At 32.9% G+C, this 17,466-nt stretch overlaps 1 protein-coding gene and 1 long non-coding RNA gene across 2 annotated transcripts in view; one reads left to right on the top strand and one right to left on the bottom strand.

Moving 5' to 3' along the window:
- Positions 1-1,450: 1,450 nt before the first annotated feature.
- The window catches only part of LOC127947380 (glutamate receptor ionotropic, kainate 2-like), a 19,706-nt gene continuing 3,690 nt past the window's right edge, over positions 1,451-17,466 (top strand). Inside the window, exons 1-4 of the mRNA XM_052544471.1 lie at positions 1,451-1,974; positions 11,809-11,976; positions 13,894-14,151; positions 16,808-16,989. Coding sequence (XP_052400431.1) covers positions 1,860-1,974; positions 11,809-11,976; positions 13,894-14,151; positions 16,808-16,989 — 723 coding nt within the window. The 5' untranslated portion in view covers positions 1,451-1,859. The remainder of the gene's footprint in view (positions 1,975-11,808; positions 11,977-13,893; positions 14,152-16,807; positions 16,990-17,466) is intronic.
- LOC127947381 (uncharacterized) lies at positions 8,637-11,527 on the bottom strand. Its single transcript, XR_008151284.1, has 4 exons — positions 11,475-11,527; positions 11,336-11,399; positions 8,989-9,068; positions 8,637-8,872 (listed from the first exon to the last, which is right to left on the bottom strand). It is a non-coding gene; the product is annotated as an uncharacterized LOC127947381 (long non-coding RNA).

Consider the following 17,466-nt stretch of genomic DNA (forward strand, 5'->3'; position numbering starts at 1 on the left):
TTAGTGTCCTGTTACCATGGCATCCGCATCACTGTCATCACTCCGAGAAACAGTGAAGAAGAAGAAGAGCGAGATCCCACGGGAACACAAGTCACACCACAGATCTCATTAAGATCTCTATTACTTCTTCAAGTAAGCATGCACATTGTACAAGAATCCAATGAAGACTGTCGCTGAAGTCTCCTGCCGGGAACTCAATATGAAAATAATCTGCATTTATTCTTAGCTCGGTTCTCGTGCTAGAAACCAGAACGAGTGAATCTGTGAATCCCTGTTTGTGAACAAAACAGTTGAACGAATGACTCAATGACTCATTCATAAAGACAGTGGTGTGTATTGTTCCCAAATGAATCAGTTGCTTTTATAAAACGGTTATTCCATGTCTGTAGTAAGGTTTCACAAAAATAAAAACAGTATTCTTCCTCCAAACAATGCAAGTAGTTTTTGGATATTTTATCGTGGACATCTTTGATGTTGTGCCTTTAACACACACATATGGAGATGCAGACGTGTGTGTGGATGTTATCCCATTCAGTCGGTCCATAACACCCTCTCTGCCTATTTCCATAATTATGATAATGCCACAGATGGCGAGCGTCTCAGACAGTCCATTTCTCTGTTTACAGCAGCATTTGTGTGTGTGTGTGTGTGTGTGTGTGTGTTCGCAGTAATGTGAGTGACAAACTTAATCATCTGCATCTTCACACTGTCAATCCCTCAGTCTCACTCACTATATCCAGAACCCTGGAGAAACCCTTCCATCTGTGTGTGTGTGTGTGTGTGTGTGTGTGTGTGTGTGAGTGTGTGTGTGTGTGTGTGTGAGTGTGTGTGTGAGTGTGTGTGTGAGTGTGTGTGTGTGTGATCTCTACGTGTCTCTCAGTGAATCAAAGGCCTCTTTCAGTCTCTCTGAACATGTCCTGATCACGCTTCTGCGGGACGAACCTTGAGATGATTTAGTGTAGTGCACTGCTGAATCTCATCTGGAAATGTCTGGGTCATAGCTCACTTCAAAATCCAAAGAGAAAATCAAGAAAATTGTGCCTTTTTATTGCTTCAACATCAACAGAAAGGCACTCACGGCTGAAAAACGGACGAAAACTGAAATTAAAAGGACATTTTCACATGCAGTCCAATGAGGATGATATATGTTGCTAAGTGAATGAAAATAAAGACTACTCCTAATGTTTCTGATTGTTCGTGTCAGTGAAGTGCATGTAATAACCAGCTTTAAATCCCTTAAAAAAAGTACATTAATAAATAAAATTGTAAAAACTTGGTGTCACTGAAAATCAGACAAATATACAGAAGTAAGAACTGCTCTAGGACAGAAGTGTCTGTTAAAGCCAAACACAGCTCAGTGTGGAGTGAAGCATGCTGTATACAGACAGAGTTCCTGATGCACACTTTCTCTCGTCACAGCGCGCAGAGGAACAACTGATGACATCCTTCACTCATGGCGTCACTCTCATGATGTCTCGAGACTGCGGAGGTCATGTGATGGTGATAAATAAAGATGAGGATGCGTCTCTGTCCGTGGTGCTGAATCACAGCTCGGTGCTGGAACGGTTCTTCACGGAGTGTTTCCGTGCTGAATGCACAGCAACGCGCCCTAAACGACTACTTGTTGACGCTCGCGTTTAGAGGCGCGTCGGTGTTGCGCGCGGTGCGTGACGCGCTCGTCTGAATGAACGCCCCCCCGCCCGCCCGCGCGCGCACAGACTCGCATGCAGTCTCCGTGATTCTCCGTTAGATCCGGTGCAGTGCAGTATCGCGGATTCACACACGCTTCCGTGAACCGGAGAGACGCGCGCTGAACGCGGACGGTCATGCCGTGACGCGCCGTGTTCGTGAAGCCGCGGATGGTGATGAAGAGGATGATGATGATGATGGTGGTGTTACCGGGGCTCGTAATCAGACTGACGGCGGTGATGTTCGTCGCCGGTTCGAGCGGAATGCCGCACGTGCTGAGATTCGGTGAGAGATGATCGATTGTTTATTTGATTGATTCGTTGACTCTGATTCAGTCATGTGTGTGTGTGTGTGATGCATCACTGTGTGTGTGTGTGTGTGTGAGATCAGGCCTGGCGGAATCACATCTGTGAACTGAAGATCGATAATCAGCTGCGATGTGGTCAAACATGTCTTACTAAATCACCATAATCACGAGTCACAGACGGCCGCATTGTTCATCTCGAGATCTCCGACAGTGTGTTCAGTGCGACTCACTTCCAGATCTGTGACTTCAGCCCTCATCTGTAGATTTCTGAACATGCATGCACTGTGCTTTTGGTTGTGACCGTTTTCGTTTTGTGTTTTGGCATGCACATGATAAGCGGAATCAAAATGTTTATTGCAAGAAGAAAAATACACTATTTTATGTAAAAAATACAGTAACAATTTCTACAATACTAACTTCAAAAGTACAATTATTGGAAATTAAATGTGCATTAAATTATAGTAACTAATTACATTTAAGGTGTAAAAAAGATAAGTACAAAAAAAAAAACATTTTTTTAAATGTAATAATTAGAAATTAAATATGCATGTAAATACATTTAAAAACACAAAATAAATTAGCATTTAAATAATTAATAAATGCAAGATTTAGATATGTAACAAATGTAATAAATACAAAACAAATAGAAGATACATTTATTATATTTAATAAATGGAAGAACAAAATTCTAAATTTAAATTAAATTCGCAACTTGGAAACTAGTTAATGACAAAAACCCACTGTTGTAAGAACAAAAGTGTATTTCAATGCAAAATACATCTTCGAGGCCAATAAAGGCATGTTATATATACAGACAAAAACTGTTTTCACTCTTTACAGTGAGTATATGAATAAACACGATAACATTCTTCATGCATTGTGTTCAAAGAAAGTGAAAACTGTGGAAAACGTGCCTCAATTATTGTAAACCATGACTGTATTTTTATTCTTGCATGAAACATTGTGAACCTATCAGTCCTGTGCATGTCCAAAAAACCCCAAACACTGTTTGTGTCCAGAAGTAAACACAGTGATGGAGTGTGTGACGTCTGAAACGTGTGCTCAGAGAAGGTCAATGATGAACGGCTGCGTTTATGAAGTCTGCGTGATCTCGCTGGTCCTGTGATGCTGGCTCGTCTTCATCAGTCTTCAGCGTCACAGGCTTCATCAGTGTGTGTGTGTGTGTTTAAGAGTCGGCACGCGTCCGCTCTGCTATGAGCCTCCAGAAGCACAGATGTGTGTGTGAAGAAGAGCATCTTTGTTCATCATCAGCCTCATTAAATATATTTAAATAAACTTTAAATTAATAATGTATGTAAGCTTTAAATCAATAATAAAACTTAAAAAAAAAATAGTAATTGGACATTAAAATGGGCATTTAAAAACATAATAAATTAATAATAATTAATAAAAATAATAAAAATGTATAATTAATATTTACTGCACATTTAAAATATTTCTTTAATTGCTGTAATACTCAAATTATTTTTTTTTAATTACAAATATTTAATTTGCATTTAAAATTAAAATTAAAGTGGCATTTAATTTCATATATCAATAATTGAATGTATATTGCAATTGGGTTCAAAATGTTTATTGCAAAGAGGGGAAAAAAGTAATAATTTATACAATAACTTTAAAATAAAAATAATAGAAATTAAAATAGCATCTGAATGTAATAATAAATAACAAGAAATTAACTATGCATTTAAATCAGTGTAAAAACAAATGAAAATTTTAATTTAAATAATAAATATAAGATTTAAATTAAAGATAAATGTAATAATAAAAAATATTAGAAATTAAATGAGCATTTAATAAAATACTATATGTACTTTAAAACTACATTTAAACTTGCAGTTTAGCTGGAAACAATTAATGACATAAATACACAAAAGAATATAGTTTTGGGACAGTTTAGTTTTGCATTAACAGTCAGATTTACTTACAGTAAGAGTCTCTTAAGTGATGCTTTATCATTGAGTTTATTATTATTGAAGGATTCACCAGGATTCGGCTCAAGGATGTGAATCTAATGAATCACACCGGCTTTGTGTTTGTATCTGAAGAGGGTTTGAGATCACTCTGGAAGACTTTGCCTGAAAGAGTCATCTGATGCATTGTGTGTTCAGAACAATGACTCAGTGATTCGTTTCCTCTTATGACTCGGTGATTCGTTTCCTCTGTTATCTAGTTTTTTATACTACTACTACTAATAAATATTAATAAATCTTTATTTTAAAGAAATAATCACACAGAAATATCAATAGCATCTGTATTAAAACTATATTCACTGAAGGTGAATAATCAGTATTTAATCTTAAATTGAAGGCTAAAAAATATTATTTTTCTTACCTCATTGGCAGATTATTATTATTTGGCTCGTTTTAAGCAAAAACTCATTCAATTTCGGTAATTTTTTCGAAAACACAAGACATAATATTTTAAGTCATTTTACTTGTAAATTCAAGAATTCTTAGTGATTTATACTAGAAAACAAGACAAAAGTACTTAAGAAGAAAATCTAATAATTAAAAAAAAGAAGAAAAAAGAAAAGTTACTTACTGAATCCACGTTTTTGAACGAATCGAGTGAGTCGGTGATTCAGTAACGAATAATGAACGAATCGGCTGAATGAATGACTCACTCATCCAAACAATCATGTGCTGCCCCCTACTGGTACAATATATATTATAAATAACAAAATATTTAAACATTATTCATTCTTAAAGCAATTTTTTGTATCAATTTATTTAATTTGATCTACTTGATTGTAAATAAAAACTAATACTGCATTATGCTAACTTTAAGTGACTTGAAGAAAACTGATTTCAGTCATTAAATCACTGCAGGCTGCAGACGTGTGTCCTGACTCCATGCAGTCAGTTTTTGGGCTTTGCATGTTAAATGGGTTCAGGTTTATGTCTGTAAAAGCAGATCTTCAGGAGTCTTGATGAAGGGTTGTGTGAGAGACCAAACCTGTGATAGACCACACTTAAACCAGAACAAACCTCGTGTAACCAGACGGCAGAAACGGCACGACTATTTTCTGCGGCAGTAAATTGCACCTTTCACGGTTTAAAAATACAAGCAGAGCTTTCAGGAACAAAGCTGAAATCCATTAGCTATTAGCATGCGCGGCACACACTAGCCCAAGATGATTGATCCCATCTCCTCACACAAACACCATTCATGTGCTTTACATTAACTTCAGCAACATCATTCATTTATGCATGTTTAATAAAAATAAAAAAATCAACTGACACTCCATCACATAATGTTTTTGTATTTACTGTTATTTATTTTTTTAATAAAGTCACATATTCTTACTGGCATTTAAATTAATCTATTAATTAATATCCAAATACATAATTCTATTTTCTAATTAATTAATTTCATACATATTAAATATAATATCTCAAAATGATTAAAAAATAAATAGAAATTATAATATATGAATTATACAACACTAATCATAACAATATGATTTTTCAATGATAAAAAATATATTTTCACAATTTATATTTTATATCTTTAATTTAATTTCTAATTTAATATTTTATATCTTTAATTTAATTTTAAAATAATTTACAAGATATTTAATATATATATATATATATATTTGATAAATTAAAATATTAAACATTATTTCAGAATATATTTAAATTATAATTTATATATAAAGTATATAATATTGAAATAAATATATTTAGAAACATACAAATGAGATATTAACATAAATTACATTAAATGTTATAAAATAATGCCTTATAATAAAACATACAAATGATATAAAACTATATATTTTATAATTCTCAGTTATTGCTCTGTTTTTATAATTTATTTATATCCAGGGTAAGTCAAGTGCTCATGTATATTGAATGTTAATTATTAAAGTCAGCTGATTTCTGCTCAGGAAGACGGTTTATTTGTGTTTCTCTTCACACACACACTCAAACGAAGAGAACAGCCGTCAGGTCTGGATAACAACAGAGCGTTTCTGTGAGATATAGAGTTTGACAGATCGCCTTCAGATCCTCACAGACACCGAACTGAGTCCTGGGAGCCGCAGGTCAGAGGTCAAACGAGGCGATGAGAGAATGATGTGAGATCCGGAGTCAGTGATGCTTGTGTGTTTCCTTTGAGAAGATGCTCCAAAGGTCACGAATGACACAACTCTGTGTGTTATCTGCTGCTGCTCGTGTTGAGACACACACACACACACACACACACAGAGCTCTGGCCTTGTTTGCACTTTATGCTTTATGTTTCTGTGTCTATTCCTGTTATTTTGGTGTCAACTTGATTTTACAACATGAAACATTTCTTCATTCAAGCCGTTTCACTGTTCATCTTCTTATTAGAAATGTTTATTATTTATATGATCACATATAATGAGACAAAGGGGCAATAAAATTTACATTTGATTGTATTTTACATTTGGGAGCTCAACAGTACATTCATAAAAAAAAAGCTAAATTATTTAATTTACATAGCAATATTTTGTGCACATTTGTAATTTTAGGTCATTATAACTGTATTTTATTTTTGGGAGTTCAACAGCACATTCACTAAAGACCTAAAATATTTAATCCAAATTCCACTATTTGACTGATTTTTTTAATTATTATTATTATTATTATTATTATTATTTTAAATTACTTGACTTTATGCATAATTATTTATTATTTTATATGTTTTTGTTGTTATTATTATGCATTATTATTATTATTTAATTTTTTTGCTCAACAGTACATTCATTAATATTCATTAAAAACCTGAACTGTTCAAAGCTAATTTCTTTACTTATCGTTTTTTAATTCATGCATTTTTTTTAATTTAATAAACTTTTTTATATTGTTTTATTTTATCATTATTATTTTTTTACATTATTTTATGTATTATGTAATTAACACAAATTCTTTTCTGTGCATTACTTTTTATTATGTATAGTATTTTTATAATGTACTGTTTTTTATTATATTTTCTTCAACAGCATGTTCATTAAATGAACGAGAGCTGAATTACTCCTGCACGAATAATGCATCTTGCATCTTGAGCAAAATTCTTACATTTTATCAGTGAATTGTAATAGTAAGACATTTGGGCTGTTACCAAGCAAATTAAATCAGTATCAATAAAATTCATCGTCTCAGCGCAGAGGAAACACAGAAGCTGCGTCTGCGCTTTTAACCTGCAGTTACAAAAATGTTTAGGTATGTTAAACATAAAATGTTGAATATTTATATTTGAAATTATTTAAATAATAAAGAGGTACTTTAAATGTGAAATTAAAGCCACCAGTAGGTGGCAGCAAGTCAGTGTTAATAAGTGATTCATTGCGATTGAACCGAATCATTTAAACGGTTGATTCACTCAGGAACGAATCCCTGTCATGTTGCTCAGAGACACAGAACAGTGCTGTGACTGTGTTTGGGATTATTACTGTACCGTAAGTCTTTTAAATAGCTTCTTGATCATTGAACAGTTGTTAAAAAAAATAAATCACATTTCTAAAAACTTTCATTTTTGGATCGATAAACAGCACTCTTCATATGAAATGAATTAACTTTATGAAGTGGTTGACATCGTTAAAACTACAATTACGATGCTACTGCAGTCGATAAATATCACACACCCCGACCTTAAATACATATTTTATTTACAAAATATTTCAGTCAAATGTTATTTATGCAATATTTCAATATTAAAATATTCGCGGGCGCAGACAGTAAACTCGCGGGATATAAGAAAAAGTCCCGCGAAAGTGATAAACGTTTGAAATCATCGACAAACATCATACTATGACTTTATCAGCATATATCCGGAAAATGTTATCTGAACAAGTGACTAACATGTCTAAAGCTTTTGTTGTGACACAATAAAACGTACGTTAAATGTTTTAAAACATGAAAATGATTACCTGACATTAACCCCTTCAGATCTCCGAGCTTTCGCCACTTTTCTCGTTTCTTAGTCTTGGAAACAGGTGATTCCCCAGAGGTTAACGATGACAGTCGTCTAGAACTTTACTACATTGAGCTTAAGTTAAAACTGTCACAGGACGCTACACAAACGCTCTAAACAAGCTGCTTCTTTCTGCTTACGGACGTGACGTAACCACGCAAAGACGAATGACGTCATGTTCCCACGCGATCGTTCCCGACCCCTCAAATTATAAAATTATTATTCTTAATAGTAGTATTTAAGTTTGCCGTTGCAAATCGAGGTAAGTTAAGGAAACAGTTTTAAAAAATAATGTCTTTTATACTTGCTCAAAAATTTTTTTTTTGTTCACTAAAGGTTTCATACTGCAGCTTTTAAGTTTATGTTTTTGAATTTTGTATACTTATAATATATTTACAAACTATTAAATATTCACAAATCACCAAATCCCTAAATATTTACAGAATATTAAGTTAAGATTTATGTATTATTTAAATTGTATTATGTATATATAATAAAACTAATTATTTCAATAAAAATATATTTACAAAAAAAAAAATCCACTAATATTTTTATAGAAATAATTACAATATTACATTAAGATTTATGTATTTGAATTGCATATGAAAATAGCTTAATGTGGTGCATATTTGTCAGTCATAAATAAAACATCTATTTTAATTATCACTTTTTTTTAAATGCATTTATTAAAATCATGCACAGATCCAGCATAAATCTCTCCATTGTGAAAGCAATTATATTAAGTTCAGAAGTCTGAATATTGTTGAAATAGCTGTGGAACAAACAATATCCAATGAGATGAAATGCATGATGCATTGAAATAAAAGCATCTCAAACATCTCAGCAGTTTCTCCTCGACAGTGTTGAGATGAAAGCTGTTCTCTGATCGTGTGTCAGTGTTGGGCTGATCTGAGGAGTAATATGCAGATGAAACACCACTGTAATATCCTCTGAAAACTGATCTGAGAACTGCTGCTTTGTGCAGAATAAAAGCTCTTCCCCTGAGCAAAGACTTGACATTTTACCTTTGCAGGAGGATAAAATCTCCAGCTCCCGGCTCGACGAGGCTGTTTTTAGCAGCACACAGACAGAAGCAGGATAACAGCTTTATCATAATTACACACACAGAGAGAGAGAGAGAGAGAGAGAGAGAGAGAGACAGAGAGAGAGAGAGAGAGAGAGAGAGAGAGAGGGAGAGAGAGAGAGAGAGGGAGGGAGGGAGAGAGAGAGAGAGAGAGACTAAATTCAGCTGGAAAATTCCTAAAAGTCCGTCTGTACAGTAGATAGTGTTTCTGTTCAGAGAAGCCTCTTTTGCTCACCAAAACTGTATTTATTTGATTAAAAATACAGTAAAAATAGTAAAAAATGTGAAATATTATTCTAAAGTAAATCAGCTGTGTTCTGTGTGAATCTGTGTTAAAGTGTAATGTATTTCTGTGATGTACAACTGTATTTTCAGCATCATTCCCCCAGTGTCACATGATCTTTACAGTTTTTCTGCATTTTGAGAAACATTAACAGCTGGAACTCACTGGATCTTCTGTGTTTGTTTCTATACGTTTGTGTCATTGAATGTTTCTCTGTACCAGTGAGTCATTGATTCATCCGTTCAAACGATTCATTCAGAGCCACTGATTCATTCTAAACTGAATCAAATCAAACCTCTTAGTATGAGGCGCATGACGGTCTGGATCTGTTTCTGTATATATATTCTATAAAAGAGCAACATCTGAAATATAAGACTGACTTCTGGGAGAGAAAAACTAATGAGAGAATCAGAGACAAGCTCACAAACTCTCTCTCTCTCTCACACACACACTCACACTGATGCTAATTGTTTCCTCAGACTCTAAGCGTCGTCTCACATTCACACATTCTCAGCTCAGATCCAGTGTTTAATGATGTGTCGCACTCGTTCTCGTTCGTTTACACCTGAAGCAGAAGCTGAGAACCAGGTGCAGTGCATATCATTTGTTTATTGATTTATTTAGCATTTTATTTACTTATCTGAAGTAAGAAATGTAAATATTTAAACAAATAAAATGTAACTATTTGTGAAAAATAAAAAAAAAAATCAATATATTTCTTAATAAATAACACATTTTGCACATCTGCTAAACCTTACACTAATTCTCAGCTTTTCACTTTCATTAAACACTTTTTGCAAAACACAACACACAAATCTAACAGGAATTAATTTTGCGTCTGTTTTCTTTTGAGATGTTTTGAGTGCTTCATTTTTTAAAGAGATGAGATGGATTTTGCATGCAATTTGTGTGTAAAGTTTAGAAAATGTGTAACGGGTCTTTGGGACCTGCTGCTAGCCAATATTATGTAATTAATATTAGCTATAATAAATTGAATAGGTAGCTATGGAAATAAACAATATAGGCTAGTTAAATCACAGAAGTCTAAATTAGGCTATAGGAGCTGGTGGTCAGTAACACGATTTTAAATTTGGTGTAGGTACCATGTATTAAAGTGATTAAACAATATTTACAACCAAAAATAATGAAAGAAAAAACATAGGAAAAACAAAATATTTACAGACTGCAGTTCAACCGATTATAATCAAGTGCACTTTGAGGTTATTGTTCAAGTAAGATATAACAACAGAAATTACAGCAAATACCACACACAAGAGCAAAAAGAAAAAGGAAAAAACTGTCCCAGCGATGTTTGATTTCTTGAAGACTAACACGACAAACCCACAAGAGTTTTATGAGAATGTATATTAATAAGTCCACTGGTTATTGTCCAGGGAAAGGATGTGCATGTGGAACTGAAGCGCTAGTCTATGGAGACGTGTGTTGGGGACAGGCTGCAGACAACCTGTATTAGTAGATGCTGCTCAGATGTTAGGCTCCTAGCCATAGTAATTCAGCTCGCCATCATTCATCTCTAGACAGAGAGAGAGAGAGAACCTGGCCTGTGGTGCAACAACGGGACCAGTAAATAAGGCTAATTTGGAACTAAGTTTGCATTAAACTTTAGCTAATTCCAAACTCAAATATAAATTTCCATGTGTACACAATTCTAAATCATTACAAAATCATTAAATGTACAAGCTACAAATAATAAACATTAAGTGCCTGACAACATAGTCAAAAGTGGAATATTAAAGTTGTATTACCTGCACAAAGTTCAAGTAATTAATCCAACAGTACTGTAATCTAATTTTCATAACACATGTAAACACACTTAGTGCAAACAAATATATTTATAAAGCAAAAACAGTGGCATACTTCACAACAGCATAAAAGGAATCAACTAGAGCAGCCAATGGTAAAGCTAACACCAATGCTAATGTTCAGCTCTGCTAACGTAATATGTTAGCCTCTAGCATGTAGGTCATTCATTCAGATTACTCACCAGTTCCTCGATGTAAACATAACCTGATGGCGGTGACGAATTCCCTGCAGCCAGTTAAGTTGTTCTAAAAGTTACAATGATATACTTAACTTAAAAACATGAATTGAGCACCAGAGTGAGTAGTTTGTATGACACAAACCTGTCCACAACTGTCGATCGGCTTCCCCACACCTCTGAATGAGGAAGACGCCACAGTCTGATTAAACACCTGTGCTCAAATGAGTGATTGGCTAAGCTCAGTCAATTGACTGGGGTTACGTGAAGTCGCAGGGCACGTTCTCCACACAGGCAATTTAAAGGGACGGGGACAGCAGAACCAATATACAAACATTTAATATATATTTTGAAAGATTTTAACCTGGGTTACAAATGTGTTTGAGTATTTAAACTACATATGTTTTTGTGTGTTATTTCCTTCACGTCAGTGCTGCGTCTCTCGGGAGTTGAAGGGTTAATCTGTGGTGTTTCTCTAGGGGGGATCTTCGAGTCGATAGAGAGCGGCCCGTCCGGACCCGAGGAGCTGGCCTTTAAATTCGCTCTGAACACCATCAACAGGAACCGAACGCTTCTGCCCAACACCACACTGACCTACGACATCCAGAGAATCAACGTGTTCGACAGCTTCGAGGCCTCCAGGAAGGGTCAGAACAAATACACAACACAAACCTACAAATAAAAAGATTTGTATTTATTTCAACTGTAAATATTTGTAGTTAAAAAAACAAAAAATTTACAATCATAGCAACATGTAAACATTTATACATTCGAATGAAAATTATAAATATTTATAAATTAAAAAGAGGAATGTATAGCCTCAATATTTGAATATTAAAACTAAAAAGTAAATTTATGTAAATAATCAAGAATGTACATATTTTGTAAATAAAATTAAATATTTATAAATAAAAAATTAAGCATGCAAACATTTGAAAATCACAAACAAAACTTCAATATTTATAAATTCAAATGGAGAAAATAAATAATAACAAAATGTACATATTTGTAAATAAATACATTTCATAATTTGAAAATTAAAATAATATATATATATATAAATATAAAACAAGAATATAATTATTTCTAAATAAAAACAAATCACAAAATAAATATTTGAAAATGATAATCAAGAAATGAAATATTTCTTAAAACAAATCAACAATTGAATCATTTGTAAATAAAACTTAAAATACATATTTATAAATATAAATTAAGAATGTAAATATTTGTAAATAAAATTGCAAAAATGTATTTCTTTTTTTTTTATCAAAAAGTCAGTATTTAGGTGAGTAAAACACAAAAACACAAACGTTTTCTTCTCTTAACTCGAGGTCTTTCCTGAAAATCGTCTCTTTTCTCCGTCCCACGCTGCTCTATTTTCCTGCTCTTTGTCATTTCGAGCCCAAGGCCTCATTTGTAATTTTAATGACCCTTTTTTCTCCGGATGCTCTCAGATGTGACGGTTACGCTGGAATGGAAGGGAAATTTAGGGAAAGAGCTTCTGCTGTCAGAGTTTAACACAGACTCGCAGGATTTCAGTGTGTGCATTAGTGACCCCCAAGCTGTTTTAGCCAAAAATCACATGCAAAGGGAGGAGAAACGTGTCTGCAATTATTCAGAGAGTATGATGGAATACATTATATCATCATGTTGATCCAAAGCCAGAAACAACATTTATAGAAACACAAGAATTTAAACAACAAGATTTATACTGTTGGGCTAGAAACCACCTCAGAAGTGTGCTCTGAAGTATTCTGTGTGATTGCTTTCTGTGAGAAAAAAAATATATGCGTTTACACAATTCTCAGGAATGTAAAATTTTTTTAATAAAAAATAAAGAATGCTAATATTTGTAAATTAGAACAAAAATGTAAATATTTGTAAATCAAAAATGTATATAAAAACAAAAAATTTGAATAAAAATAAAGAATGTAAATATTTAAAAATAAAATATAGATAAAAATTTAAAATGTAATATTGGTAAATAATAATAATAATAATAAACAGGAATGTACATCTTTGATACGATAAACTGTAAATATTATTGAATAAAACCAATAATGTAGATTATTTTATATAAAAAAAACAAAAATATAAAGAATATATTTGTAAATAAACAAAATATGTGAATATTTTTAAATTACAAAAAGTACATACCTGTAAACAAGTCAAGAATTAAATGTTTGTATATAAAAATCAAGAATAAAAAAGTGTAAATAAACATTTTTAACAACTTTAAAGATGATTTTCTCAATATTTAGATTTTTTTGCTCCCTCAGATTCCAGATTTTCAAATAGTTGTCTCAGACAAATATTGTCCTCCGAACAAACCACACATCAATGGAGAGATCAGCTTTCATTTGATGCATAAATTGCATAAAAAAACAACAACAAAAAAACATTTACCCTTATGACTGTTTTTTGCTCCAGGGTACATAAACCTCAAGAATGAAATATTTGTGAATTAAAACCAAGAATATAAAAGTTTTTAAATAATCGAGAATATTGAGCTTTTATCTTTGTTTGATTGGCCCTGTGTGTTTTCTGCCGTCCAATCACAGCCTGCGAGCAGCTGTCCCTGGGCGTGGCCGCCATCTTTGGCCCCTCCCACAGCTCGTCAGCCAATGCGGTGCAGTCGATCTCGAACGCTCTGGGCGTGCCTCACATCCAGACGCGCTGGAAGCACCAGGTGTCTGATAACAGAGACTCGTATTACATCAGTCTGTATCCAGACTTCTGCTCGCTCAGCCGGGCCATCCTCGACCTCGTGCACTTCTTCAGGTGGAGGACGGTGACGGTGGTGTATGACGACAGCACCGGTGAGCACCAGCCAATCACACACACAGACCCCCAGCACACTACAGAGAGCACTAGTGAGCACACTGGGTGCTGCACTTTAAGAATAGTATGTGAAACAGAACACAGTACATAGCGATAAACACTTGCTAATATTACACCACACAGTTATCACCTCAGAAACATTGTATTTTATTTTTAATTATTATTTTTAGATCAGTTTTTTGTAAATTTGTGTCAATTTTTTTTTATAAATGAATCAGTTTCAGTGAAAAACCTAAATTATATATATATATTAAGAATGCAAATATTTGAATACAAAAACAAACTGTAAATATTTATAAATACTAATCAAGATATATATATCTGTAAATATTTAAGAATGCAAATATTTGTAAATAAAAATTGAGATGTACATATTTGTAAATAATTAATAATGAAAATATTTGGACAAAATCATAAATGTTTTTAAATAAAAAAAATAATGTAAACATTTGTTAAAAAAAAATAAAAAATTTTTTTTAATAAAAAATAAGAATGGAAAAATTTTAATATCTATAAATAAAAAAGGAGATTTGTTAAACATCAAGTCAATAAATTTGTAAAAAAATACATTTAAAATGTAAATCAAAATGGTAACTAAATAGAAAACAACATTTGAAAGTTAATATGAAAGTAAATATTTGTAAACAAACAGTAGATATGTGTATAAATCTAAATATAATAGCAAAAAATGTAAACATTTGTAAATTATCAAGGATATAAATGCATACATAAAGTGTAAATATTTATATAAATAAAACAAAAAATTTAAATATTTGTAAGACTTTCTAAAATGAACTAGTAAGGACAGAAAATAATGTTAGGACTTAAAATAAACACGTTCCCTCCTGCATATGTAAATTTTAACCTAAAAACATCTTGTTAAATAAATAAAAAGAAAACAGCTCATAGACAGCTCCATTTGTCATCGACCTCAGGTTCTGCGTATAAAACATTATTATAAAGTGCTGGAGCGATAATTCATAATTGATGAGACTAAGAGCAGAGGAACAGATCAGATCTCACTTACTCTCGCCAAACGAATCTCACCGCAGCACTTTCCTCATTAGTCTTCTCTAATTAATAGAAGGGACTTTATTACCTTCTCTGAGTGTTTTGCCTGTAATCACACAGATTGAATCAAAGCGGGAGCCGGATCGTTTGTTTTAATTAGGAGTTCATCTGTAGAAGAATAAACACTGCACGCATTATCTGTGCATTTACTGTAACACAGTGTTGGATTCAAGGTTATTGCAAAAAAAAAATATGCATTCATTTTTTATACATTTTTACTGTAAATTTAACAGGATATTTTTGGACTGAACATTAGAATAAAAACTGTTGTATTTGAAGTACTAAAATTGCTAACTGGAAATTAATAAATAAATACCAAAATGGAATTAAGACTTAAATTAAATAAAGCAAAAATTTAAAAATTTAAACTAAAATTTATATTAAATATGATTTTTACTTATGAATTTGTGAAATGAATAAAATTACTTAAAAAAAGAAAAATTATATATATATACCTGTATTATTAAAAAACCCAAAAGCATGTAGCAAAATGGCAATTAGCAAAAAATTAATCATAAAAAAAATATTCAGAGATTATTTAAAAATATTAAGCAATGCAATTACTAACCGGAAAGAAATAAAATCATATAATGAAATACAAATGAACTAATTAAACCTCAGTAGAAATATTAAATAAAAACTAGCCAAAATGGAAAATGCACATAGCAAAATAATAAAAAATTAAACTGAAACGAACATCAAAGCTGAAAACATAATAGTGAAAGCACTGAAAATTGCTAACTGCAAATAAATAAATACTAGAAGTGAAAATAAAAAATTATCAAAAATAAATGAAACCCAAATAGAAATATTTGTATACATTTCAGACTAATAAACATGGCTAAAGCACATAACAAAACTGCTAAACATGTAAATACAATTACATGAAAAATTATTATAAATAATATAAAAATAAAATCTGATTTGGGGTGGGTTTTGTGACATTTTCCCTTATATCTGTAAAAAGCAGTCATTGTTTCTGTGTGTGTGAGTGTGTGAGTGTGTGTGATGTTTTGTTGTTTTACTGCATCTTTCCTAATGTCCTCGATCTCACCTCGAGTAGCAGAGGATGCGGTTGCCAGGCGACCGTTAGTTACCCGTTGTTAAGGTCAAATGATGTGCTGCAGCCCCCCCCCCCCCCCCCCCCCCCCGCGTATCCCAGAATGCTCTTCTGCAGAGAGTCCTTCCCAGCGGAGCCACATGTGATCAGAACACGTGTGTGTGTGTGTGTGTGTGTGTGTGTCTGTGTGTGAGAGAGAGTGTGTGTGTGTGTATAATGACATGGGTATGACACAGGTATTACAAGGAGAGGGAGACTTATGAGCACATAACCCATGTCCCCATTTTTCAAAACACTTATAAATCATACAGAATGAGTTTTTTTGAGAAAGTAAAAATGCACAAAGTTTCCTGTGAGGGTTAGGGTTAGGTGTAGGGTTGGTGAAGGGCCATAGAATATACAGTTTCTACAGAATAAAAACCATTACACACTTTACACAGAAACAAACATGTGAATGTGTGTGTGTTTGTGAGGTGTTTTCAGATCTGCTGTGGTGTGTGTAGGTCTCATCCGTCTGCAGGAGCTCATTAAAGCTCCGTCCAGATACAACATCCGTCTGAAGATCCGGCAGCTCTCCGCCGACACCAAAGACGCCAAACCTCTGCTGAAGGAGATGAAGAAAGCCAAGGAGTTCCACGTCATCTTCGACTGCAGCCACGTGATGGCGGCCTGGATCCTCAAACAGGTCCTGCTCTGTTTCATTCTGTTAGAGAGGCATTTAATGAGTTAAGATCAAGTTACTGTACTCGGCTTGAGACTCCATGAATATGAACTAAAATGTGCTTTTAACAAACCATCTCGGCAGAATATCTTTCAAGAAATGCACATCTTACGCACTTTTTGGAGAAATCACATTTTTTTTAACAAATAATATGTGTGAGTGTGTGTGTGTGTGTGTTCTTAAGAATATTTTACAAGGATTTGACAAATGATTTACAGAAAGCTTACATTATTTTAAGAAATAAAAATGTGGTGTATTTTTGAGAATGTCTTAAGAGTTTTTCAAGATTTGCACTTTGTTGTTAGAGGGATCTTAAATGATCTTCTGAAAATACAATCACCTGAAGTTTTTCCTTGAGAAATAAAAATGATCATTTTATTCAAGAATTGCACTTTTTGTGAACTTAATAAAAAAGAAACTTAAGAAATAAAACCTAAAATA

This window comes from Carassius gibelio, chromosome A25 (assembly GCF_023724105.1).
Source record: "Carassius gibelio isolate Cgi1373 ecotype wild population from Czech Republic chromosome A25, carGib1.2-hapl.c, whole genome shotgun sequence".
Classification (NCBI taxonomy): Eukaryota; Metazoa; Chordata; class Actinopteri; order Cypriniformes; family Cyprinidae; genus Carassius; species Carassius gibelio.